Source organism: Triticum aestivum, chromosome 7B, assembly GCF_018294505.1.
Source record: "Triticum aestivum cultivar Chinese Spring chromosome 7B, IWGSC CS RefSeq v2.1, whole genome shotgun sequence".
Lineage (NCBI taxonomy): Eukaryota > Viridiplantae > Streptophyta > Magnoliopsida > Poales > Poaceae > Triticum > Triticum aestivum.
This window is the reverse complement of record NC_057813.1, coordinates 115,895,102-115,920,894: the sequence shown is the minus strand read 5'-3', so window position 1 is coordinate 115,920,894 and position 25,793 is coordinate 115,895,102. Positions and strand designations below refer to the sequence as shown.

Genomic DNA, 25,793 nt, shown 5'->3' with positions numbered 1-25,793 from the left:
AAGGCGATGCCACTTATGCTGAATCTGTTTGTGCGACAGAAGAGTTGAAGTTCTACAAGAACAATGTTGACCCGGCAGATATGACGTCTTTGAAAAAGCCAACCATAGAGCATGAGCCGGTAATAGAGTTTAGGTCGGCTGATGATACTAAGCTTGTTGACTTTGTTCCAGGCGACTCATCTAAGAAGTTCAGTATCAGTGCCAATCTGGATCCCAAATAGGAAGCGCGCTCACCGAGTTCATCCATGAGAACCGGGACATCTCTGCATGGAAACCTTCTGACATGCCGGGTGTACCGAGAGAACTCGCTGAGCACACTCTTAATATTGATCCAAAATTTAAGCCGGTCAAGCAGTTTCTTCGACGGTTCAATGAGGAGAGGCGTAAGGCCATTGGTGAGGAAGTGGCCTGGCTCTTGGCGGCCGGGTTCATTGTTGAAGTTTTTCATCCAGAGTGGTTGGCTAACCCGGTGCTTGTGCTTAAGAAGGATGACACTTGGTGTATGTGTGTGGATTATACGGACTTAAACAAAGCTTGTCCGGCTGATCCTTTCGCTCTCCCTCGTATTGATCAAATTATCGATGCTACGGCGGGTTGTGAGCGTTTGAGATTTTTGGATGCTTACTCTGGTTATCATCATATCAAGATGGCAGTTAAGGACCAGGAGAAGACGGCGTTCATTACTCCGTTTGGAGCCTTCTGCTATGTATCTATGCCCTTTGGGCTTAAGAGTGCCTAGGCGACTTATCAGTGACGTGTGCAAAATTGTCTTCACAGTCAGATTGGGCGCAATGTTCATGCTTATGTGGACGACATTGTGGTAAAATCCATAGAGAAGGAGACATTGGTAGATGATCTGAAGGAGACCTTTGATAATCTCCGGGTCTACAAGATGATGCTTAACCCGGCCAAGTGTGTTTTTGGTGTGCCTGCAGGCAAGCTTTTGGGTTTTCCGGTTTCTAACAGGGGCATTGAGGCTAACCCGAAGAAGATTAAGGATAACACTTCTTTGGCTAAACCGGTGTGTATCAATGATGTTCAGCGTTTGGTGGGTCGTATTGCTGCTTTAAGCCGATTCATAAGCCGGTTAGGTGAGAAGGCCATACCGCTGTATCAGATGATGAAGAAGACAGACGACTTTGTCTGGAGCGATGCTGCTAATGCTGCCTTTGAAGACTTGAAGAGACAGCTAGCTGAGTCGCCAGTCCTTGCTACTCCCATTGATAAGGAGCCATTATTGTTATATGTGGCTGCTAACACACGTGCCGTCAGTGTAGCCATTGTGGTGGAACGCAAGAAGGCTGGTAAGGAGCATATGGTTCAACGGTCGGTTTACTACATCAGTGAGGTGCTTATTGAGTCCAAGCAAAGGTATCCACATTGGCAGAAGCTCGTTTATGGGGTGTTTATGGGAAGCCGGAAGCTTAAGCAATATTTCCAGGGTCATCCCATCACTGTGGTCAGTTCTGCTCCTTTAGGAGATATCATTCAAAAATGAGAAGCCACAGGACGAGTCGCCAAGTGGGCCATTGGACTTGGGCCTCATGGTTTAAAGTACGCGCCATGTACTGTTATCAAATCTCAAGCACTGGTGGACTTCATCAACGATTGGACAGAGCTGCAGATGCCTGAAGAGAAGCCAGACAACACATATTGGACTATTCACTTTGGCAGGTCCAGGCAATTGGAGGGCTTGGGGCTGGAGTTGTTTTAGCTTCTCCTCGAGGTGACAAATTTTGTTATGTGCTACGGTTGATGTTTCCCTGTACTAACAATGCAGCTGAGTATGAGGCCTTACTCCATGGTCTTCGGATGACTAAGGAGATGAGCTTAAGCCAGGAAAGGTGTTTTGACGACTCAGATTTGGTGGCTCAACAAGTATCAGACAAGTGGGATTCCAAGGATCCTCTCATGGCGGCTTATCGCCGGGAAGTGGATGCCATTGCTGGACATTTCAAGGGTTACCAAGTGGAGCACATTGACCGTAGAAAGAACAAGGCGGATGATGCTTTAAGCCAGCTGGGGTCTCAACGTAAGCCGGTGCCGCCTAATACTTTCTTGGATATTTTGCATAACCCTTCTGTCAAGTTACCTACATAGGAAGACTTGGTTGTTCCTGACCCGGAAGCATAGTTGGTGGCGGCTCTTCACGTCATCCCAAATTGGATAGTGCCATACTTGGCTTACATGACCCGGGGAGAATTGCCTGAGGATGAAACCTTGGCCAGGCAGATAACCCGGCGGTCTAAGTCAATGACAATTGTCAATGGCGAGTTGCATCATCGCAGTGTCACTGGGGCGTTTCAGCGTTGTGTTTCTCCTGAAGAAGGCTAGGAAATTCTATGTGAGATTCATGAAGGGGATTGTGGCCATCATGTCGGGTCAAAATCCCTTGTGGCCAAGGCTTTCCGTCATGAATTTTATTGGCTGACGGCTCATGCTGATGCAGAGGACCTGGTCAGTAAATCTGACGGTTGTCAGAAGTTCTCAAGACGTGTTCACTTGCCGGCTCAAGAGTTGAGGATGATTCCAATTACTTGGCTGTTTGCAGTCTGGGGGCTTGACATGGTTGGGCCTTTCAAAAGGTCCAAAGATAAAAAGACCCACCTTTTGGTGGCGGTTGACAAATTTACAAAGTGGGTTGAGGCAGAGCCAGTTAGTAAGTGTGATGCAGCCACGACGGTTCAGTTCATGAAGAAGGTGATATTTCGCTTTGGTTTTCCACACAACATTATAACTGACAATGGTACTAATCTGTCTAAAGGTGCCATGGAAGAATTTTGTCAACGAGAGCATATTTGGCTTGATGTTTCATCAGTGGCTCACCCCCAATCCAATGGTCAAGCTGAGAGAGCCAATCAGAAAATCTTGAAAGGCATCAAGCCCCGGCTTTTAGTCCCCTTGCAACGGACGTCGGGTTGTTGGGTTGAGGAGATACCCTCTGTGATATTGAGCATCGATACTACTCCTAACAGGTCTATGGGTTATACGCCTTTCTTCATGGTTTACGGAGCTGAGGCGGTTCTCCCTAGTGACATCTGTCATGACTCGCCCCGTGTGGTGGCTTATGTTGAGGCAGACAATGAACAAGCGCGCCAGGATGCCCTTGACCTGTTAGATGAAAGGCGTGACTGGGCAGCAGCTCGCTCGGTGATTTACCAACATGACCTGCGCCGCTATCACAGCCGTCGGGTTAAGTCCAGAACCTTTCAGGAAGGTGATTTGGTGCTCCGGCTCATCCAGGATCAAACTAATGCACACAAGTTATCCCCACCTTGGGAAGGGCCCTTTGTGGTCAGCAAGAACTTGAACAACGGGTCATACTACCTTATCAATGTTCGAGAGCACAAAGACTCACGTAAGTCGAAGGAGGAGACCCGTCGGCCATGGAATATCGCTCATCTTCGGCCTTACTACACTTGAGCCACCGGCTCTCATGATGTACATATTTTGACGATGTATATATTATGATAAATAATAAAGCAGGACCTCTGTCCTTTTTTCATCCTCAAAGGTAATATGTCATTGTCATGGTCGTTATCATCTCAAATGATCACTTGGGGGCTGATCATATTCGAATATAGCTTGACCCGTTTGATCTGGCTTATGATCGTATTCGAATCTAGCCATTAAACCTTATGATCATTAGGGGGATTCCTGTTCAAACATAGGTCGTATTCGAACCAAAGAGAACATAGCTGTCGGTACCCTCTTGATTGGCACACTGCCGAGCTCATTAGGGGGCTTCTTGATCGTATTCGAATCATACCTCAACCCCTTTTGGGAACCGACTTTGATCATATTCGAATCAGAGTCGTTAAAAATCTCTCAAGGTCATTAGGGCACTTCCGGTTCAAACATAGGTCGTATTCGAACCAAAGAGAACATAGCTGCCGGTACCCTCTTGATCGGCGCAACGCCAAAACCACTGGGGGCTACATGATCGTATCTGAATCCTAGCTTAACCCCTTTGGAACGGTTTACTGATCATATTCGAATCAGAAGCCTTGAATTTTTTATTCTATTTGGCCTACATTTTCTTTGAAAGCAGCCTTTATTTGACTTGAGACTTTTTTGAGGTTTAAAATACAAGTGTGGTTAATTTTAACCCGGCTTGATTTTGGCTGATAAGTCGCCAATATATAAGAATCATCATACCTTTGGAAGGGTTGGTTTCCAAAGATTGGGTTATCACCCTTACTGTCTGGGTCATATAAACCGGCAGTGCAAATCAAAAGGTCACAGGTATAAGATTATAGTTGTGTATCAACATTATATGTTACAACAGGCTTATCTATGATTCTTTTTCTATCTAAATGTATCAAGCTATTATGACCCACCTTGCGGCAAACCGCCAAGGGATATTGTGATCTATTTCTATGTGCAGGACAGTTAAAAGACTTGGTCAAGCATAAGGAAAGCATAACATGGGGGAATATAATATGGCAGCTTAATAGTATAAAGCACCAAAAACGTGCACGATGGCACGGCAAAAGCAAAGTTATTTCTATTCTATTACACGACTCCTCGAGTCCAAATGATTCATATTGTTTTTTAGCACATCACAGGTATGAGCCGCCACGGCAGATTAACTCTCATGTTGACCTGAAGCGTCCGGGTTAGCCCTCTCCACTTCTTCACCTTGTTCCCTTTCCTGAAAGGTTGATGATGACCAGTCAATGCCATTCAAATCTGCAAATTCAGCTTCATCATCAATTAGTCTGGCCGGGTCAACTTCAGGGGCGAAGGTATGCTTACGGAGTGGGGGGATCAGGCTGGTCACTTTATAATGAGGCGTTGGAATTCTCCGGTTCTCTGCATCATAACCCGCCTGGTACTTGGTGAGATCCACTTCGTCAGCTATCAGGGTGGCTACGGGGCGTACCTCCTTCACACAAGCGGCAAAGTCTTCCTGTTCAAAGGGAGTACCATCCTACTTTAGGCTTGGATAACCAATAGCGATGTCGCCGAGTCTAACTCCGGTAGCCAAGCTTTGGCCTGGCTTAAAGCATTCACCGCTCCGGCTCTTGCAGCTGACCGCCTTAGTTCATTGAACCGTTGGGGTAGCACAGAAAGCTTCTTTAGTACATCCACCAGGAGGGTAGACACTTCATTTGACAGAGCCACCGTGGCTAAGGCACGCTGAGATCCGGTGTACAGTTGTTCCACCAGTGTATAAACCGCCTTCAGCTTGATCAGCATATCTTGGTTCAGATTTGAACTCCTAGGGCCTGCATAGACATTGTCAGGTGAGTCAGTTCCAATTCATATGACCAATTGAAAGGTTCAAGCATTTAACACTTGCAGGGCGACTTACCAAAGATTGCCGAGACCATCTGAGAGACATGGTGTTTTAAACCGGATAATTCACCGGTTGCCTCTTCAAGAGCCGCCTCTGCCTTCTCAGCTCGGTTAATCAATGCAATTTTCTCATCAGCCTAGGCCTTTTCTCCATTTCAAATTCTTTCTTCAGTTTTTCTTGTTCAGGAACGCTGAATTTAAACTTGGAATCAACTCTTTGGGTTTCCGTTTCTTGGGCCTCAAGGCGGTTCTTCAGGTCAGACACTTCTGATTCAAGTTGACTAGTGGCGGCCTATATAAATACCGGGTCAAAAGCAGAACAATCAAGATGCAATATTAAGCCCCAAGCCTTTTGCGAGCAACAACACTTGGCACTTGGGGGCTAATCTCTACCGAAGAATTTTACTTAAAGTGGCGGTTCATGACGGTAAGTCCCAAGCACTTTGCAAGCAACAGTACTTGGCACTTGGGGGCTAATGCATACTGCTATTTGAGCTTTTTAAGTATTTTATTCTATACAACCATATGAAGGACCAGCTCAACCATACTGGATAAACCGCCCCTTGGGGACTACGGAGTAAGCCGGATTTCTTATATGTATTTTATCAATCTATGTTACTAATGTCACTAAATTTGTTTCTAAGTCTACAACATATTCACATAAGCAATAGACTTGGGGTCTGGCATAGTAAAGATAAATGAATACAGAGAAAGGGTTGTACCTCAAATTTTTGGTGCATCTGCTTCACCATGTCAATCTCGAGGTTGCGACTGCTGTGCACTTGGCTCATGTAGCCAGAAAAGACTTCTCCAATACTCATGTGAGTATAGTCTATGACGTCAAGCTTGACTCGGTGGTGTTCCAGAAGCTCCTCCTTGGCAGAACACTTGGCCAGCATGGTTGGCCTCTGCTACCTCTTGAGCACTGCGTTGCATTTCCCCGAAGAGGAGAGGATGATGCAGTAAAGTAGCGTAAGTATTTCCCTCAATTTTTGAGAACCAAGGTATCAATCCAGTAGGAGACCACACACAAGTCCCTCGTACCTACACAAAATGATAGCTACTCGCAACCAACGTGATTAGGGGTTGTCAATCCCTTCACGGTCACTTACGAGGGTGAGATCTGATAGAGTTGATAAATAATATTTTTGGTATTTTTGATATAGAGATGCAAAGTGAAAAGTAAAAGGCAAAGTAAAAACAAAGCAAATAATAAAGTGATGGACATTGATATGATGAGAATAGACCCGAGGGCCATAGGTTTCACTAGTGGCTTCTCTCAAGAGCATAAGTATTCTACGGTGGGTGAACAAATTACTATTGAGCAATTGACAGAATTGAGCATAGTTATGAGTATATCTAGGTATGATCATGTATATAGGCATCACGTCCGAGACAAGTAGATCGAAACGATTCTACATCTACTACTATTACTCCACTCATCGACCGCTATCCAGCATGCATCTAGAGTATTAAGTTAAAAACAGAGTAACGCCTTAAGCAAGATGACATGATGTAGAGGGATAAATCCATGCAATATGATAAAAAAACATCTTGTTATCCTCGATGGCAACAATACAATACGTGCCTTGCTGCCCCTGCTGTCACTGAGAAAGGACACCGCAAGATTGAACCCAAAGCTAAACACTTCTCCCATTGCAAGAACTACCAATCTAGTTGGCCAAACCAAACGGATAATTCGAAGAGACTTGCAAAGATAACTCAATCATACATAAAAGAATTCAGAGAAGATTCAAATATTATTCATAGATAAGCTGGATCATAAACCCACAATTCATCGGTCTCAACAAACACACCATAAAAAGAAGATTACATCGAATAGATCTCCACGAGAAAGGGGGAGAACATTGTATTGAGATCCAAAAAGAGAGAAGAAGCCATCTAGCTACTAGCTATGGACCCGAAGGTCTAAAGTAAACTACTCACACTTCATTGGAGAGGCTATGGTGTTGATGTAGAAGCCCTCCGTGGTAGATGCCCCCTCCGGCGGAGCTCCGGAATAGGCCCCAAGATGGGATCTCGTGGATACAGAAAGTTGCGGCAGTGGAATTAGGTTTTTGGCTCTGTATTTGATCTGTCGGGGGTACGTAGGTATATATAGGAGGAAGGAGTACGTCGGTGGAGCAACAGGGGGCCCACGAGGTAGGGGGCGCGCCCTAGGGGGCGCCCCCCACCCTCGTGGCCGCCTCTGTTACTTCTTGGAGTAGGGTCCAAGTCTCCTGGATCACGTTCGGTGAGAAAATCACGTTCCCGAAGGTTTCATTCCGTTTGGACTCCGTTTGATATTCTGTTTCTTCGAAACACTGAAATAGGCAAAAAACAGCAATTTTGGGCTGGGCCTTCGATTAATAGGTTAGTCCCAAAAATAATAGAAAAGTGGAAAATAAAGCCCAATATAGTCCAAAACAGTAGATAAAGTAGCATGGAGCAATCAAAAATTATAGATACGTTGGAGACGTATCAAGCATCCCCAAGCTTAATTCCTGTTCGTCCTCGAGTAGGTAAATGATAAAAAAGAATTTTTGATGCGGAGTGATACTTTGGCATAATTTCAATGTAAATCTTCTTAATTGTGGCATGAATATTCAGATCCGAAAGATTCAAGACAAAAGTTCATATTGACATAAAAAATAATAATACTTCAAGCATACTAATCAAAGCAATCATGTCTTCTCAAAATAGCATGGCAAAAGAAAGTTCATCCCTACAAAATCATATAGTTAGGCTATGCTTCATTTTCGTCACACAAAGATGTTCCCAACTTCTATACCCCCGATGACAAGCCAAGCAATTGTTTCATACTTAAATAATCTCAAACTTTTTCAACCTTCACGCAATACATGAGCGTGAGCCATGGATATAGCACTATGGGTGGAATAGAATATGATGATGGGGATTGTGTGGAGAAGACAAAAAAGGAGAAAGTCTCACATTGATGAGGATAATCAATGGGCTATGGAGATGCCCATTAATTGATGTCAACATGAGGAGTAGGGATTGCCATGCAACGGATGCACTAGAGCTATGAATGCTCAACAAAAGAAAACTAGTGGGTGTGCATCCAACTTGCTTGCTCATGAAGACCTAGGGCATTTGAGGAAGCCCATCGTAGGAATATACAAGCCAAGTTCTATAATGAAAAATTCCCACTAGTATAAAAAGACAACTTATGAGACTCACTACATGAAGAACAAGGTGCGACTTTGAAGCACAATATATGAGACTCACTACAAAGAACAAGGTGCTACTTTGAAGCACAATATATGAGACTACATGAAGAACAAGGTGCTACTTTGAAGCACAAGTGTGGAAAAAGAGATAGTAGCATTGCCCTTTTTATTTTCTCTTTTTTTTGGGCCTCCCCTTTTTTTGGCCTTTCTCTTTTTTTTATTTGGGCAATGCTCTAATAATGGTGATCATCACACTTCTATTGATTACAACATAAGGATTACAACTCGAAGCTTAGAACAAGATATGACTCTATATGAATGCCTCCGGCGGTGTACCGGGATGGTGCAATGAATCAAGAGTGACATGTATGAAAAATAATGCATGGTGGCTTTGCCACAAATACGATGTCAACTACATGATCATGCAATGGCAATATGACAAAAGCAATGTATGTCATGATAATGATGATGGAAGTTGCATGGCAATATATCTCGGAATGGCTATGGAAATGCCATGATAGGCAGGTATGGTGGTTGTTTTGAGGAAGATACAAGGAGGTTTATGTGTGATAGAGCGTATCATATCACAGGGTTTGGATGCACCGGCGAAGTTTGCACCAACTCTCAAGGTGAGAAAGGGCAATGCACGGTACCGAAGAGGCTAGCAAAGGCGGAAAGGTGAGAGTGCGTATAATCCATGGAGTCAACATTAGTCAAAAGAACTCATATACTTATTGCAAAAATTTAGAAGTCATCAAAAATCAAGTACTACGCGCATGCTCCTAGGGGGATAGATTGGTAGGAAAAGACCATCGCTCGTCCCTGACCGCCACTCATAAGGATGCACAAGCCAGTTACACTTCATGTTTCAAATTTGTTACACAACTTTAACCATATGTGCATGCTACGGGACTTGCAAACTTCAACACAAGCATTTCTCAAATTCATAATTACTCAACTAGCACGACTTTGATATTATCACCTCCATATCTCAAAACAATTATCAAGCATCAAACTTATCTTAGTATTCAATTCACTCAAAAGAAAGTTTCACATATCTTGAACACCAAGTATATTAATATTAAGAAAATTACCATGCTAATAACGACTCTCAAAATAATCTAAGTGAATCATGAGAGATCAATAGTTTCTTTAAAACAAATCCACCACCGTGCTCTAACTAAGTGAAGTACTAGAGCAAAAATTATCACACTCAAAAGATATAAGTGAAGCACTATGAGAAAAACTATCAAGCTCAAAAGATATAAGTGAAGCACATAGAGTATTCTAGCAAATTCCAATTCATGTATGGCTCTCTCAAAAGGTGTGTACAGCAAGGATGATTGTGGTAAACTAACAAACAAAGACGCAAATGATACAAGACGCTCCAAGGAAAACACATAACATGTGGTGAATAAAAATATAGCTCCAAGTAAATTACCGATGGAAGTGGACGAAAGAGGGGATGCCTTCCGGGGCATCCCCAAGCTCTGACTTTTTGGTGTCCTTGGATTATCTTGGGGGTTCCATGGGCATCCCCAAGCTTAGACTCTTGCCACTCCTTGTTCCATAATCCATCAAAAGAATTCACCCAAAACTTGAAAACTTCACAACACAAAACTCAATAGAAATCTCGTGAGCTCCGTTAAAGAAAGAAAACAAAAGACTACTTCAAGCTACTGTAATGAAATCATTATTTATTTATATTGGTGTTAAACCTACTGTATTCCAACTTCTCTATGGATTATAAACTATTTTACTAGCCATAGAGTCATCAAAATAAGCAAACAACACACGCAAAACAGAATCTGTCAAAAACAGAACAGTCTGTAGAAATCTGTAACTAACGCAAACTTCTGGAACTCTAAAAATTCTACCAAAATAGGAAGTCCTGGACAATTTGTTTATTGAACAGAATAAAAAAGAATCAACGCAAAATCACGTTCCTGTGATTTAACAAAATTATATTCGTGCATGCAAAGTTTCTGTTTTTCAGCAAAATCAAATCAACTATCATCGTAGGTTATCCTATAGGTTCTACTTGGCACAAACACTAATTAAAAGATAAAACCACATCCAAACAGAGGCTAGATGGATTATTTATTCCTAAACAGAAGCAAAAACAAAAAACAAATAATAAAATTGGGTTGCCTCCCAACAAGCGCTACCGTTTAACGCCCCTAGCTAGGCATAAAAGCAAGGATAGATCTAGGCATTGCCATCTTTGGCACTCGGAGAGGAGGATCTCCTTTATATGGCGTTCATCCTTCTATTTAAGTTAAGCACATGCCCATTAATGGAAGAGGTAAGATTAAGCACGTTACAGAAATTTGCCTCTAAACTAGACTTCATCTCTTTAATAATTTCATTTTGATAGAAGCACAAGAGAGTAGTTGATTCAACCTTATCATTCATGGGGTTCCCAAGTATAGTTTTCATTCTTTCATAGGTATCTATAGCATCCCCTTCAAGAAAACGTTCTTCAAAGATGGAATCTAAAACTTGTTTGAAGGAAGCGGGCAAGCCAACATAAAAACTTTTAAGGTAAATTTCAATTTGATATTGTGATACATAACTAGCCTGAATCCTAAGTAACCTATCCCGGGCATCCTGTAAAGACTCATCAAGTAAATAGCGAAAAATTCCAGAGTCATCCTCATCAAAATTATTCAAGCTCTCATTGGAGACCCCGGTGGGTCTCTCTATAGCATCATTATTTATGAGCTTAGAGAGGATAGAGTGGTTGTCTAAGGCACTAGAGCTAGGGAGAAAACCCATAGTTCTTTTTGATTCGGCCATGGCAACAAGTATTCCAACACACAAGCAAACAAAAAGGCAAACGGAAAAGAGAGAAGGAGATTGGGAAAGAGAGGGCGAATAAAATGGCAAGGGTGAAGTGGGGGAGAGGAAAACGAGAGGCAAATAATGTAATGCGAGAGATAGGGATTGTGATGGGTACTTGGTATGGTTGACTTGCTTGCGTGAGCCTCCTTGCTTTTATGCCTACCAAGGTATCAATCCAGTAGGAGACCACGCACAAGTCCCTCGTACCTACACAAATCGATAGGTACTCACAACCAACGCGATTAGGGGTTGTCAATCCCTTCATGGTCACTTACGAGGGTGAGATCTAATAGAGATGATAAATAATATTTTTGGTATTTTTGATATAGAGATGCAAAGTGAAAAGAAAAGGCAAAGTAAAAACAAAGCAAATAATAAAGTGATGGAGATTGATATGATGAGAATAGACCCGGGGGCCATAGGTTTCACTAGTGGCTTCTCTCAAGAGCATAAGTATTCTACGGTGGGTGAACGAATTACTGTTGAGCAATTGACAGAATTGAGCATAGTTATGAGTATATCTAGGTATGATCATGTATATAGGCATCACGTCCGAGACAAGTAGATCGAAACGATTCTGCATCTACTACTATTACTCCACTCATCGACCGCTATCCAGCATGAGTATTAAGTTAAAAACAGAGTAACACCTTAAGCAAGATGACATGATGTAGAGGGATAAATTCATGCAATATGATAAAAAAACATCTTGTTATCCTCGATGGCAACAATACAATATGTGCCTTGCTGCCCCTGCTGTCACTGGGAAAGGACACCTCAAGATTGAACCCAAAGCTAAACACTTCTCCCATTGCAAGAACTACCAATCTAGTTGGCCAAACCAAACGGATAATTAGAAGAGACTTGCAAAGATAACTCAATCATACATAAAAGAATTCAGAGAAGATTCAAATATTATTCATAGATAAGCTGGATCATAAACCCACAATTCATCGGTCTCAACAAACACACCGCAAAAAGAAGATTACATCGAATAGATCTCCACGAGAGAGGGGGAGAACATTGTATTGAGATCCAAAAAGAGAGAAGAAGCCATCTAGCTACTAGCTATGGACCCGAAGGTCTGAAGTAAACTAGTCACACTTCATCGGAGAGGCTATGGTGTTGATGTAGAAGCCCTCCGTGCTAGATGCCCCTTCTTGTGGAGCTCCGGAACAGGCCCCAAGATTGGATCTCGTGGATACAGAAAGTTGCGGCGGTGGAATTAGGTTTTTGGCTCCGTATTTGATCTGTCGGGGGTACGTAGGTATATATAGGAGGAAGGAGTACGTCGGTGGAGCAACAGGTGGCCCACGAGGTAGGGGGCGCACCCTGGGGGGGCGCCCCCACCCTCGTGACCGCCTTTGTTACTTCTTGGAGTAGGGTCCAAGTCTCCTGGATCACGTTCGGTGAGAAAATCACGTTCCCGAAGGTTTCATTCCGTTTGGACTCCGTTTGATATTCTGTTTCTTCGAAACACTGAAATAGGCAAAAAAAAACAACAATTCTGGGCTAGGCCTTTGGTTAATAGGTTAGTCCCAAAAATAATATAAAAGTGGAAAATAAAGCCCAATATAGTCCAAAACAGTAGATAAAGTAGCATGGAGCAATCAAAATTATAGATACATTGGAGACGTATCAGCCTCCCCGGCTCAGCAAAGCCGGTTCTGGTGATCTCGACATCAGTGTCTTGAGGATCATCCGTCCTGACCGGGCTAGGGGCTTCCGGGTTTTCCAAACCATCAACAGCTCGCTCATCAGGCGGGTCAGCAATTGGAGTTGGTGTGTCTTGAGCCGGTTCAGGTGGCGGCTCGTGACTTGAAGATTCAGGCACGACTGTTCCAAGTTCTGGCTCTGTTAAGACCGTTTCTTCGGCCGACTTGTTCTTCTTGACCCTTTTGCTAGGCTTGGCCTTTCCACTGCATAAAATCAAAAGGATTAAGGGCAAATACAACAAATTGAAACGAATATAGGATAAGAAGGTTATCATTACCCTGGAGCGGTCTTGGAAACTGGCAGATTAGACTGCATTGAGTCGCCAGAGGAAGGGGAAGTTTCCTGATAATCTGAGTCAGAAGAATTGAGTGGTTGACGAGTGAGACCCGCCAAAGGATAAAAGAGATTTAAATCAGAGGTGACCTCGTTCCGGCGCTTCCTTGGGGTGTTTGGCAAGCCGGAGGAGAGCTCCGCATCCTTGCTGGTCCGGGTCTGCCTCTGGCTTTCATGAATCTGTCGCTTCAAAAGAAATTGAGGATCTTGATAAGCTAAGGGATGTGAAAATCTTACTTTCCGGGTTACTCTGCAGATTTCCTGTCTTGGCAAAGGCTCGGAGTTGGAGGAAATGATAGTTACCTCTTCAGCCTTGCTATGGCTTGCTCCTATGTCCTCCTAGTGATAATCAGTGTCAATAAGATGGTTAAAAAAAGGAGCCAAGAGAGTCAAGGGCTACCTCCGACTCAGAAGAATCTTCTAGTCGAAGCAAGTTAGAGGCAGTGGCTTTCTTGCCCTTCTTTTTTGCGGCCTCTTTCCTGGCGGCTTTCTTGGCTTTCCTGGCTTTCTTTGCAGCTTCATGGTGATATTTGACCTTCCAGAATTTGTCACCCGCCTGTGAGAGTTAGCAGAGGTATGAGTATGGGTAAAACATCGAAAAACCAAAGTAATTTATTCAGATGGGCGGCTTACCGCTGGAGTCGGGTTAGCTTTGCAGAAGGGGGCTAGGCCCACTTTACCATAATCTTCTAGGCCCTCATTCAAAAGGGACTTCGTCATATCGTTGATGACATCTTCAGGCAAGTCAGCAGGGCTGTGCCGCAGAGGGTCATCCTTTTGGCATGTGTAGGTGCACATCAAGCCGGGGCGGCGGCTCAATGGAATGACCTGCCAGGCGAGCCAAACCTGGACTAAGTCAATGCCAGTTAATCCATTCCCTAGAAGAGCTTTGATCTTAGCTAGGGTGGGGCGATTGTTTTGCGTTCAGCGGCTGTAATCTTGTCAGGAAGCTGATGGTTGGACCCAAGACGTAGAGCACGAAAACCGGGCAGAGGGTTCTCACCAGCCGGAGAGGTGTCTTGGCAATAAAACCATGTCTGATTCCGGTCTTTGGGATGACTCGGAGGATTGGCATAAGGAAAGATTACGTCCCTACGATGTTGGATCGAGACGCCACCAAGTTCCAAGCTCTGGTCGTTGGCGCATTCATTCTGGCGATTCAAGTAGAATAGCTCTCTAAAGAGTAAGATGTTGGGTTCTTCTCTAAGATATACTTCACTGAACACTTGGAAATTGTAGATGTTTGACACGGAATTTGGTCCGATGCCTTGAGGGCGGAGGTCAAAGAAGTGCAACACATCTCTGAAGAATTTTGAGTCGGGTGAAGAGAAACCCCGGTTCATGTGATCTATGAAAACAATAACCTCCCCCGTTTTGGGATGAGGAAATTCCTCCTCCGAGTTAGGAGCACGATAGGACATGATTTCCTTCTTCGGCAGATAGCCGGTCTTCACAAAGTCGTCAAGTGTGTTGTCTGTGACAATAGATTTGACCCAGTTGCAGGAAGTGGGTGCTTTTGGTGTCATTGTGATGAAAGACTAAGACAGAGTAAAAATTACCGGTTCAAATTTAAAGCCGAAGAAAAAATTACAGTGCAGATTCAAGATGGCGGCTTATAAAAGGGCCTAATGGTATATAAGGATAATTATGTCAAGATTGTTTAAGCCGCCATAGGTTCCATAAGTAGTTAAAGTTGTTTAAACCGCCATGGGTGGTCAGGGTTATCAATTGAGCATTGCCTTTTTAAGCTGGTTATAAGAGTCTCCATGACTAGGTGGATCTAACAAATACAGGTTTTTGCCTAAGTGTTGCATAAACAAGTTTCACAAACTACAGCTACTATTTTGGATCAAATGGTTGTTCAGAAAAGAAAATTTTCTAGACCTAAAAACATGATACAGAGGAGTTCATGCGTTCTAATGAGGCTTCTTTACAAGGAAAAGGGATCTGCTAGTGCCAAAAATGGATGCGAAACAACAACCGCATGAGTTCTATGCTGTCGTTGGATCAAACCAGGCTGCGGCAGAAGAACCACGAAGAAACCGAGATGAACTATGAACTGTACAGAGGAACTCGCAAACCCTAGCATGGATCTAACATGCAGAAAGGGGAAAACTTATAGCGGCATTTGTCGCGGAGGAGCGCCGCTGTTCTCTGGACGGATTCAGGTCGATGCGGCGGCCAAGGTCGATGGAGACGAGGTGCGCTGCGGCGGCGCCGGAGCTCGAGTGACAGTTGGGGTGCGAGAGGAAGAAGAAGAGTAAGGGGGAGAATGAAGAAAGACCTGGACGGGTCTATTTATAAGGAAAGACCGTTAAAAGGGCGCGAAAAACGAGGAGGCCGAAAACATAAGTTATCCAACTACAAGGACGCCTCGATTTTCGGGAAGGTCATTAAGATAAAGATCCATTGAGATGCATTGGACAAAACATGCATTTATAGCAGGTGACGTCATGGCGGGTTACCACAAATTCAAAGGATGACGTCATGGCGGGTTACAAAAAAATTCATAAGCCAAAGAGCAGAAGATTTTTTCTTAATTACCGAAGATTGACATGAACTAGTCCAAATCAATCTGGGGCCTAATGTTGGGGATATAACTATTTGATATGACCCGCCCAGGAGGGGCCGGGTTATACCTATGAATATTCTTGAAGCCCAGGACCAAGGTTGAAGATGGCGGTTCAGTAAGGGCCAAAGCCCAGAGGCGACTTAAGGCTCGTAGAGATAAACCGCCATATGTACATGACTTGTATTGTAAGACATGAATAGTTAAAGACCGAGCCGGACACTATTTATGAGCCGGTCGGGACTCTGAGAGCCGCTGAGTGTCGACCTCTGTATATAAAGGGACGATCCGGCGGCGGTTCAGGGCAAGTAATATCAAATCGAGAGCAGGTCAAGCGATTCGCACCCTGGTCATCGAGACATAAGCAATCCCACTCAAAACTGGATCTTACCTTCACCGTAAGGGGCCGCACCAGTATAAACCTCGTGTCCTTTGTCCCGATTAACCCCTTAGTTTCCTAGTTGTGATGGCTCCACGACTAAGTCCTTTCACGAGGACATCTGCCGTGACAATTCCACGACAGACCCCGTTCTCGATTTTGTTAGGTTAATCATCTTGGTTGGAGCTGTGTGGCGGTGATGATGTCCCTTAGTAGGAATAATGTCTGTCACGTCCTATCCCCGTCCCGATAGTGCGAATAGTGTCCTCGGAGGATGTGTGGAGTTGTGTCTCCGTCAGATCTCACGGGATTCGGTCAGTGCTAATCTTCGGTGGATCTACTTGGATCCAGTTCGTCTTCGTTCGTGTGGTTACAGGTTTGATCTTTTCGATGTGCTACTCTTCATCGGAGATGGTTGCTGCTCGGGTGTGCTAGTCTTTTGGGGCCTTAGCATGACGGCTTCCTGGTTGTCTATTACAACAAGGTTTGCCCGGCTCCGGTGAGGGAGGGGCGAGGACGGCGGCGCGCCTTCGGCTCCAGTGTTTATAGTCATCGCTAGGTGGTCCATGGACGTAGTTGTAATTTTTATTACCTCTTGTGTTCTTCGTACTGCCATGATTGCTGAATAGATTGGAAATTTCTCTCGCAAAAAAAGTAACAACATTGTATTGAAGACATTTTTTATCTATAAGCCCAATTCATGGTATCAAGCTCATTTCTGGCCATTCAAAAAAAAAAGATGAAAGCATATATATTATTTGCAAATTTAAGTATGTATTTCACCAAAATTCACAAAAACTTCCAGCTAATCTGATTGGAACAATAGTTCAAGAGCATAACTTTCCACAGGCATGGCCATCATAAAGGTTAAGCACAAAGCCACACCATACAATTCTGAATTCAGAGCACTGCAGCTGCTCTAAATTAGCTACTCTACTCTCTCCGTTTTTATTTACTCCGCATATTACTTTTGATCAAAGTCAATCTTTATCAACTTTGACAAAGTTTATAGACAAAAATATTAACATATACAATAACAAATCAACACCATTAGATTCATTATCAAATGTACTTCCACATCATATAGATTTGTTATTGTAAATATTTATATTATTTTTTATAAACTTGGGTCAATCTTTAGAAAGTTTGACTTTAGTCAACTCTAATATGCGGAGTAAATAAAAACGAATAAAAACGGAGGGAGTAGTACTTAGATGACTCGCAAGTCATGGCTCAAGGAAATATACATTGATCGATTCACACCTATTTGTTCTTTAATTATGATGACTAGGAGGCACACAAAGAATCGGCAAGAACACCATCGAGCTGTTCTACTATCCTGCCCAAAAAAGAAACGGGACTAGGGGCAAGAATGAAATAAAACCTACTCCCTCCGTCCCACAATATAAGATGTTTTTGCAAGCTAAAACAACTTGCAAGAAGGTCTATATTGTGGGACGGAGGGAGTAGTACATAACAACATGGTAATGTTCAAGAATATTTCTATAGCAGATCAGGTTCTGATCCTCAAACGTTCGTCAGAAGCTACCAATGCAATTTGCTATGTCTCACAAAGTCAAGTCAGGAGAACAGTAGATTTAATGGGAGGGATCATGCTGATGGTTTCCCACTTTTCCTTCTTTCGTCAGGCCAAAATTAGTCACAGCTCAGATTACACTTCTGCAGAAACATTAGTCACTACTATGACGATGGGGTGAAAGATGACTCTATGGCTTCACATACTCGCGGATGAACTGCTCAACTGCTGAAACATCACCAGTCAGACCAGCACCTTCATCAACTATCACCTTGTTCTGGCACTGGCTGAAGTTGAATGCCTCTCCAGGTAACCCAAGTCGGACTTCATCACTGATGTCAGCAGAGGATATGGCGTTCCTTGATTCCCGGAGCTTGTTTCTACAAATGAAAAATTAGCACAAGTTTGTGTCAGTCGGTCAATGCAAATGGGTTCTGTTATGCTCCCTCACAGGTGTTTCAAGATATATGAGTGATTACAGAGTGACCTCCGTTGTTCCAGGATCAGGGAAATATGAGTAGAATAGACATGTAAGCATGCATTGTTTGGCAGCATAATATACACAGAAAACAAACGAATACATTCAAGCTGCAGTATTAATCTAGCCAATACATTATAATTCACAGAATTTACAGAGCGACCTCAATTGTACCAGGATCACGGAAACATGGATACAATATAAATGTATGTAAACATTTTTTGCAGCATAATATACACAAAAACAAACAAATACATTCAAGTTGCAGTACTAATCTAGCCAATACATTATAATTCACAGAATTTACAGAGCAACCTCAACTGTACCAGGATCACGGAAATATGCATTAGAATATACATGTATGTAAACATTTTTGCAGCATAATATACACAAAAACAAACAAATACATTCAAGTTGCAGTACTAATCTAGCCAATACCTATAAATTCACAAATTATTAAACACGCCAACCCAAGATGATGCATTCTAAGTTCCAACCATGAAGAATGTTGAATATGAAAAATGAAACATACACTTCTTTCTCCAACTGCTTCTTGATGAACTCCTTTGAGTGAGCTGTAACTTTATCTGTCTTGTTGCAGAATATCAGAACAGGAATCCTTTTCTTCACTACAGTTGCCTTCGTCAAAATGTCATACATATACCTGTCGTGAGAGTTAAAGAAAAAACTGTCAGGCGGTACGAACTGCATCAGATCAAACATTTTTATACATGTTTGAATATGAAATAAGGTCCTAGTCACACTCCTAGTTTGAATACAGCATATGATTGGGTTGACAATCAAAGTTTGCGAAATTGGACACCATCAAATTTTCCAAACAACACCAAATAACAGAAAGTAGGTCAGCAAAATTACTCTGCAGCAGCTTGCATGCTAGACAAGAAATCTAGAGCATCCACGACAAAAACAATCCCAGCTGCCTGAGGCAGGACTTCATCAAGCTTCGATTTCAGCCTTGCATGACCAGGAACATCGATAACATGAACAGGTTTTACTTTGCCTTTCTGTTGAGTGGAAGGGAACAAAGTCAAGTAAAAATCTTGCAGTCAGCAAACATATGTTTCTATAAGAAAACGGTAGCCTTGATTCTACATAGTTATATTAATATCAAGGTGTAGCAGGGATTCATCTCCAAAAAGTTCTAACCCTTTCCAGCTCCGAGTGCAGCACAAATGTAGCATTGTTATGTGTCATCGAAGTCACAGTTCCCTGATGTGATGATCCATCGCGAAGCTAAAAACAAGGGATAGAAAATTAGCACAAAACCAAAAGATAATACAAAGAAACTGTGTAATTCCTCCACTGGAAAGATAACTAAAACTAAAAAAGGAAATGAAAAGTAGTCTTTGTTCTCCAAAATCTTGCCGTGCAGGCATGCACTATAATCATATATACAGTAAATCAAGGGGGCGAGGCAAGAGATGCATGACAGATAACAGTATGGGACCAACGCAACCTGAGTGGAAATTCAGCTAAAAGGCGATGTTATAAGCTACTGAACAAATTGCGTCAAAGGAAGCATATACAAGAGCAAATTGCAAACCAGATGTCATAACATCATTCTCGGTGTTAGTCATAGACACATGCCCCATCTTCTTTACCAAATCAGAAAACCAAAATCCATGTCAATTCACAAATGTCATGTGCTATATCGAAAAAAGCATTGGCAAATCAGACACCGGATGTCAGTTTTGAAACTAAGGCCTCTGTCAGAGTAACACCTGTTATGCCTAACTTCTAAAACTTGACAACACAGAGAGACAAACAGCAGCAATCAAGTTTGTGAGGAAAGGCATGCATGGCCATTACTCTCGTCCTACTTTATGATATCATGTTAATCCATGAGGAGTTGAATAGTTGTATCACGAAGATAAGGGGATGCACAAAAGAAAGAGGAACACATACATAATTGGAATGATACCTGATAGAAAAGAACAGTTTTGCCGCTGCCACTAAGCCCGGATAGAACTATGGTGTTAGGTTTCGATGATTTCAGACAAGAAGCTGTTAAACAATCAAACATACAAAGCAACTGCATGTTAATTACTACACAAATAGTACCAATGAAATTCTATATCACAATGGTAGAAACCTAAACATGCATAATGAATACAGCAAGACATTTTACATCATTGGGTGCACCCATTATATAAACTGAGACATTAACCACGAGTAATAATGTCACACTTTTGAATATAACTTATCTCTAGATTAAGAAACACTAGTCCCTCCTTTTTTTTAGCGCCACACATATTATAATGTCATTGCCATTTCAGATGCCCTGACATTTAAGAACTCGTTAACTGTAACATCTGACAGTATTATCATTCTACAAGGCACGTGCATAAATAATATGAATGAATCAACAGGGCATTACTCCTACCTTGTTACAACTTGTAATGCACAGCAAAGCATGTACCATAATCAGCTGAAGTCTGAAGTTTAACTGGAGCTTCCAGTATCTCTGCTTCCACTCAAGTTCGCTCAATTCCGAAATTACCAGCCCATCACAAAATACCATGAATTACAACTATACGTCAATTCTCCGCATGATCCACTTCCAAGGCATGGAATCGATTGTGCTTCAATCACATTTGAACCCAGTGCCAGTGTAACTACAGCTAACTACAAAATTGGTCACTCCAGATCCCCAGCTAGTTAATTCGTCAAAACAGAAGGGACAAGTATCATTCTTCCAGGAAAATCTGAAAGCGTACTCAAGCCAGTTCCCCGTTACTACCTGCCACATCTACCTAGGTTTCCTAACAGCAAACACGATTCCGCGGGACTCAGGGGCAAAGGTAGAATGCGAGAAGAAGGTCAGGTTTGGCATTTCACCTGCGACCAGCACCAGAATCGTCACCGCAATCACGGCGACCGCGACGTAAATCTGCTCCGGGGGTTGCTGGCGGATCCAGTGCTCTGCTTGGCCTGCCCACGCCTCCGCTTGGCGAATCCACTCGTCCATCGTCGCGCAAGCACGGGGAGGGAAGGAGAGGGCGAGGTGGGGGTGGAGGGAGCAGCTGTGTGGCGCCGGGAGATCTCGGGGGAGGGGAGGGGAGATTTCTAGAAGGAAGGTAGGAGAAGCGAGAGGAGGACGACGAGGCGAGGGTTTTCGCACGGGAGGAGAAATGAGGGAGGCTGGGAGGAAAAATAAAAATAAAATTGAGACAGAAATTTTTTTGCGTGTGATTCAGGGAGTTCTATCCAGACCTGGCGAAATGGGCCGGCGCCACCCAGCACGGCCCGCCCCCATTAAACGTGTCTGCACGGCATGGCCCACGGCGGCCCGTTTATAAACAGGCTGTGCTCACTTCAAGGTCCACACCTGGCGTCCATCTTCACTAATCTATTTTTCTTACCGCTAAAAAAATCTATTTCTCTTGACATGCAGACTATCCACATCATCAATCAACATGTAACCATCCACCTAAGCAAACCTGCCACCATGAAAAATTATATGCGCTCGCCTTAAGCCGCGTCATCTCTATTTCTTCTATCAGGTTGTGTGGCATGCACCCACTGTACTGGAATACCAAACGAGGGCCCCTCCACAATCCATCCACCGTACGGGAAGACCAAACGAGACCCAGTTCGGTTTCCTGGTTGCCCCTGCTCCTGTATACTTCTCCATACAAATCACGATCAAATCTTCTGCCAACATGAAATCCCAATCACAGGACGTGAAAAGCAGCGGTGACGGGCAAGCAGCTGGTAGCAGCGCACCGATGCTCATCAACTTGAGGGATAGGTTTGGGAGGCAATCAACCATTCAGATGTAGCAGGGGTTCGGTGTGCCACGCGCTGGTGATCGAATGTACACTGAACTCTCCGGCTAGACCAACGAAGATATGGCAAAAAAATCAATCATGTTCTTTGCCTATATTTTTAGAATCCAAAAGCCAGCAAATCATAATTTAGACTAATTATGGATTGATTGGTTTGTTGATTTGATGAATTGGTTCATCTAATCAGATCATGGAGATAATGAGGCGTAATTTTGATTTCTAGAACAATGTATGAACCATTAAATTTATGAACAAGCAGATCGAGAGGCGCTGGATCAATAAAGAAGAATTCCATACCGAGAGGACAACCATCGAAGCAGACCCGTGAGCTACCATAACAACAATAACTTTGGTGTGAATATGGAGGCTCTGTATTGCGCTAGATAGATTCATCCCATCAAATTGTCACCATGGCCTCGCTTGCGTGTTGCCGCTTGTGCCGTGCGGTCCGCACCTTCGACTCGGGCGTCCTCGACCGGCCCGGCGCCGACGAGAGCACAAGTACCCAACGGTGCCCATGGATGCCATCCGGAGGTACAATGGATGTGGTGGCGGCGGGGCGATGTAGCTGGAGTGGGGCCGAGCGGACGGCGCTCTCACCGGTGCTATGTGCTGGACGAGAGGGCCCGGCAACATTGCTCGCACTGCGATGGCGGGCGAAGAGGGACGACGCGTCGCTCTGTGAGCTGCCTCCGCTGCTGGCGCCCTGATTTAAACAGGAGCGGCGTAAAGCAATGCGGAGAGTGATGACCCACAATTATAGGGGATCAATCGTAGTCCTTTCGATAATAGTGTTGAACCCAATGAGGAGCAGAAGGAAATGACAAGTGGTTTTCAGCAAGGTATTTTCTGCAAGCACTGAAATAGTCGGTAACAGGTTGTTTGGTAGCAAGATAATTTATAATGGACAAATAACGGTAACGGTAAATAAAGTGCAGCAAGGTAGCCCAATCCTTTTGTGACAAAGGACATGCAAAACGGTCTCTTATAATAAGCAAAGTGTTTTTGAGGGCACACGAGAATTTCATCTACTGACTTTCATCATGTTGGTTTGAGTTGTGTTCGCTACTTTAATAATTTGATATGTGGGTGGACCGATGCTTGAGTGATGTTCTTACTTGAACAAACCTCCCACTTATGATTAACCCCCTCGCAAGCATCCTCAACTACAAGAAAAGTGTTAAGATAAATCTAACCATAGTATTAAACATTTGAATCCAAATCGTACCCTTATGAAGTAGCACATAAACTAGGGTTTAAGCTTTTGTCACTCTAGCAACCCATCATCTAATAACTACTCCACAATGCATTCCCTTAGGCCCAAAGATGATGAAGTGCCATGTAGTCGACGTTCACATGACACCACTAAGGAAATCACAACATACATATCATCAAAATATCGAACACATATCAAATTCACATGATTACTTGCAACATGCTCAAGATCAAAGGGGCATTAAATAGCATAATGGATCTGAACATATAATCTTCCACCAAATAAACCATATACAGTAATCAACTACAAGATGTAATCAACACTACTAGTAACCCACAAGTACCAATCTGAGGTTTCGATACAAAGATTGAACACAAGAGATGAACTAGGATTTGAGAGGAGATGGTGTTGTTGAAGATTGCCCTTCGAAAGATGAGATGGTTGTTGGTGATGATGATGGCTTCGATTCCTCCCTCCGGGAGGGAAGTTCTCCCGATGGAATCGCTCCGCTGGAGGGCAAAAGTGCTCCTGCCCAAGCCGCCTCGAGACGGCAGCGCTTCGTCCCGAAAGTCCTCTCTTTTCTAGGTCAAAATGACCTATATACTAGAAGATGGGCACCGGAGGTGGGCTGAGTTGAGCACAACCCACGCGCCCTAGTGTCTTGTGCTCGCCAGATGGCCCCTCTCTAGTTGTTATTTGCTCTAGTATTTTTCATATATTCCAAAATAATTCTCCGTAAATTTTCAGCTCATTTGGAGATGTGCAAAATAGGTGCCCTGATGTAGCTTTTTCAGGTCCAGAATTCCAGCTGCCGACATTCTCCCTCTTTGTGTAAACCTTGCATATTATGACAGAAAAGGCATTAGAATTACTCCATAAAGCATTATTATGTATCAAAACATTATAAATAACAGTAGGGAAACATCATGCAAAATAGACGTATCAGAGAGCGACCGCATCAACATCGCTCTCCTCGTCATTGCTAAACAGTATAATACAGCTACCTAGGCCCCTCCACAGTGATTTGGCTCTCTAAACCGTCCGATTAGCTCATTCAACGTTGTCAATTGTCCCGTCGTTTCACTGTGCATGCCCGACAGCCTTTTTTTACCACTCCACCTCAAGCGTCCCGCCCGGCCCAACACTACATGGGCTGTTGCTCTGATGAACGACTTGGAGGCCCTCTAATGCACTGACATTGTGTAGCCTGCGATCGTGAATAGACGGTTGGTGTCGGCGCAGAGGCAGGGGAGCACGCGAGGGCCGCATGACTCTCCAGAGCGATGGCGGCGGCGGCGGCGGCCTCCTCACACCACCGCACACCTTCCCTAAAACATATACCTGACCGCCGTACACCTTCCCTAAGTAGCAGCAGACCACCGCATCCTCTACTTCCTCTTGTCCTTGTTGGGGAACGTTGCAGAAAATTAAAATTTTTCCTACGGTTTCACCAAGATCCATCTATGAGTTCATCTAAGCAACGAGTCAAGGGAGAGAGTTTGCATCTACATACCACTTGTAGATCGCGTGCGGAAGCTTGCAAGGTGATGATGTAGTCGTACTCGACGTGATTCGAATCACCGATGACCAAGTGCTGAACGGACAGCACCTCCGCGTTCAACACACGTACGGGACGGGAGACGTCTCCTCCTTCTTGATCCAGCAAGGGGAAGGAGAGGTTGAGGAAGACAGCTCCACCGGCAGCACGACGGCGTGGTGATGGTGGAGAGGCAGTACTCCAATAGGGCTTCGCCAAGCACACAACGGAGGAGGAGAGGTGTTGGGGAGGGGAGGGCTGCGCCTTGGAGGGGTCGTCGGCTGCCCTCCCCTCACCCCTCTATTTATAAGGGGAAGGGAGAAGGGGGCCGGCCCCCTAGAACCCATCTAGGGGGGGGGGTGCGGCGGCCTAGGGGAGAGGGGAGAGGGTGGCTTGCCCCCCAAGCCAAGGGGGGCGCCCCCTCTAGGGTTCCCCCTCAACCCTAGGCGCATGGGCCCAAGGGAGGGGGGTGCGGCCAGCCCACCAGGGGCTGGCTCCCTGCCCCACGCAGCCCATGTGGCCCCCCGGGAGGGGTGGCCCCTCCCGGTGGACCCCCGGAACCCTTCCGGTGGCCCCGGTACAATACCAATATGACCCCGAAACTTCCCGGTGTCCGTTTGACAACTTCCCATATATAAATCTTTACCTCCGGACCCTTCCGGATCTCCTCGTGACGTCCAGGATCCCATCCGGGACTCCGAACAACATTCGGTAGTCACATACTAGTCTTCCTAATAACCCTAGCGTCACCGAACCTTAAGTGTGTAGACCCTACGGGTTCGGGAGACATGCAGACATGACCGAGACGCTCTCAGTCAATAACCAACAGCGGGATCTGGATACCCATGATGGCTCCCACATGCTCCTCGATGTTGTCATCGGA

General features: G+C 44.1%; 1 protein-coding gene across 1 annotated transcript; it reads right to left on the bottom strand.

Annotated features, from left to right (window-relative positions):
• Positions 1–17,821: 17,821 nt before the first annotated feature.
• LOC123159828 (signal recognition particle receptor subunit beta) lies at positions 17,822–21,516 on the bottom strand. The gene is made up of 6 exons (XM_044577643.1): positions 21,208–21,516; positions 20,291–20,373; positions 19,516–19,602; positions 19,225–19,373; positions 18,881–19,012; positions 17,822–18,250 (listed from the first exon to the last, which is right to left on the bottom strand). Exons 1-6 carry the CDS (start codon positions 21,335–21,337, stop codon positions 18,061–18,063), a joined length of 771 nt encoding a protein of 256 aa, XP_044433578.1. The 5' UTR covers positions 21,338–21,516; the 3' UTR covers positions 17,822–18,060.
• Positions 21,517–25,793: the final 4,277 nt, after the last annotated feature.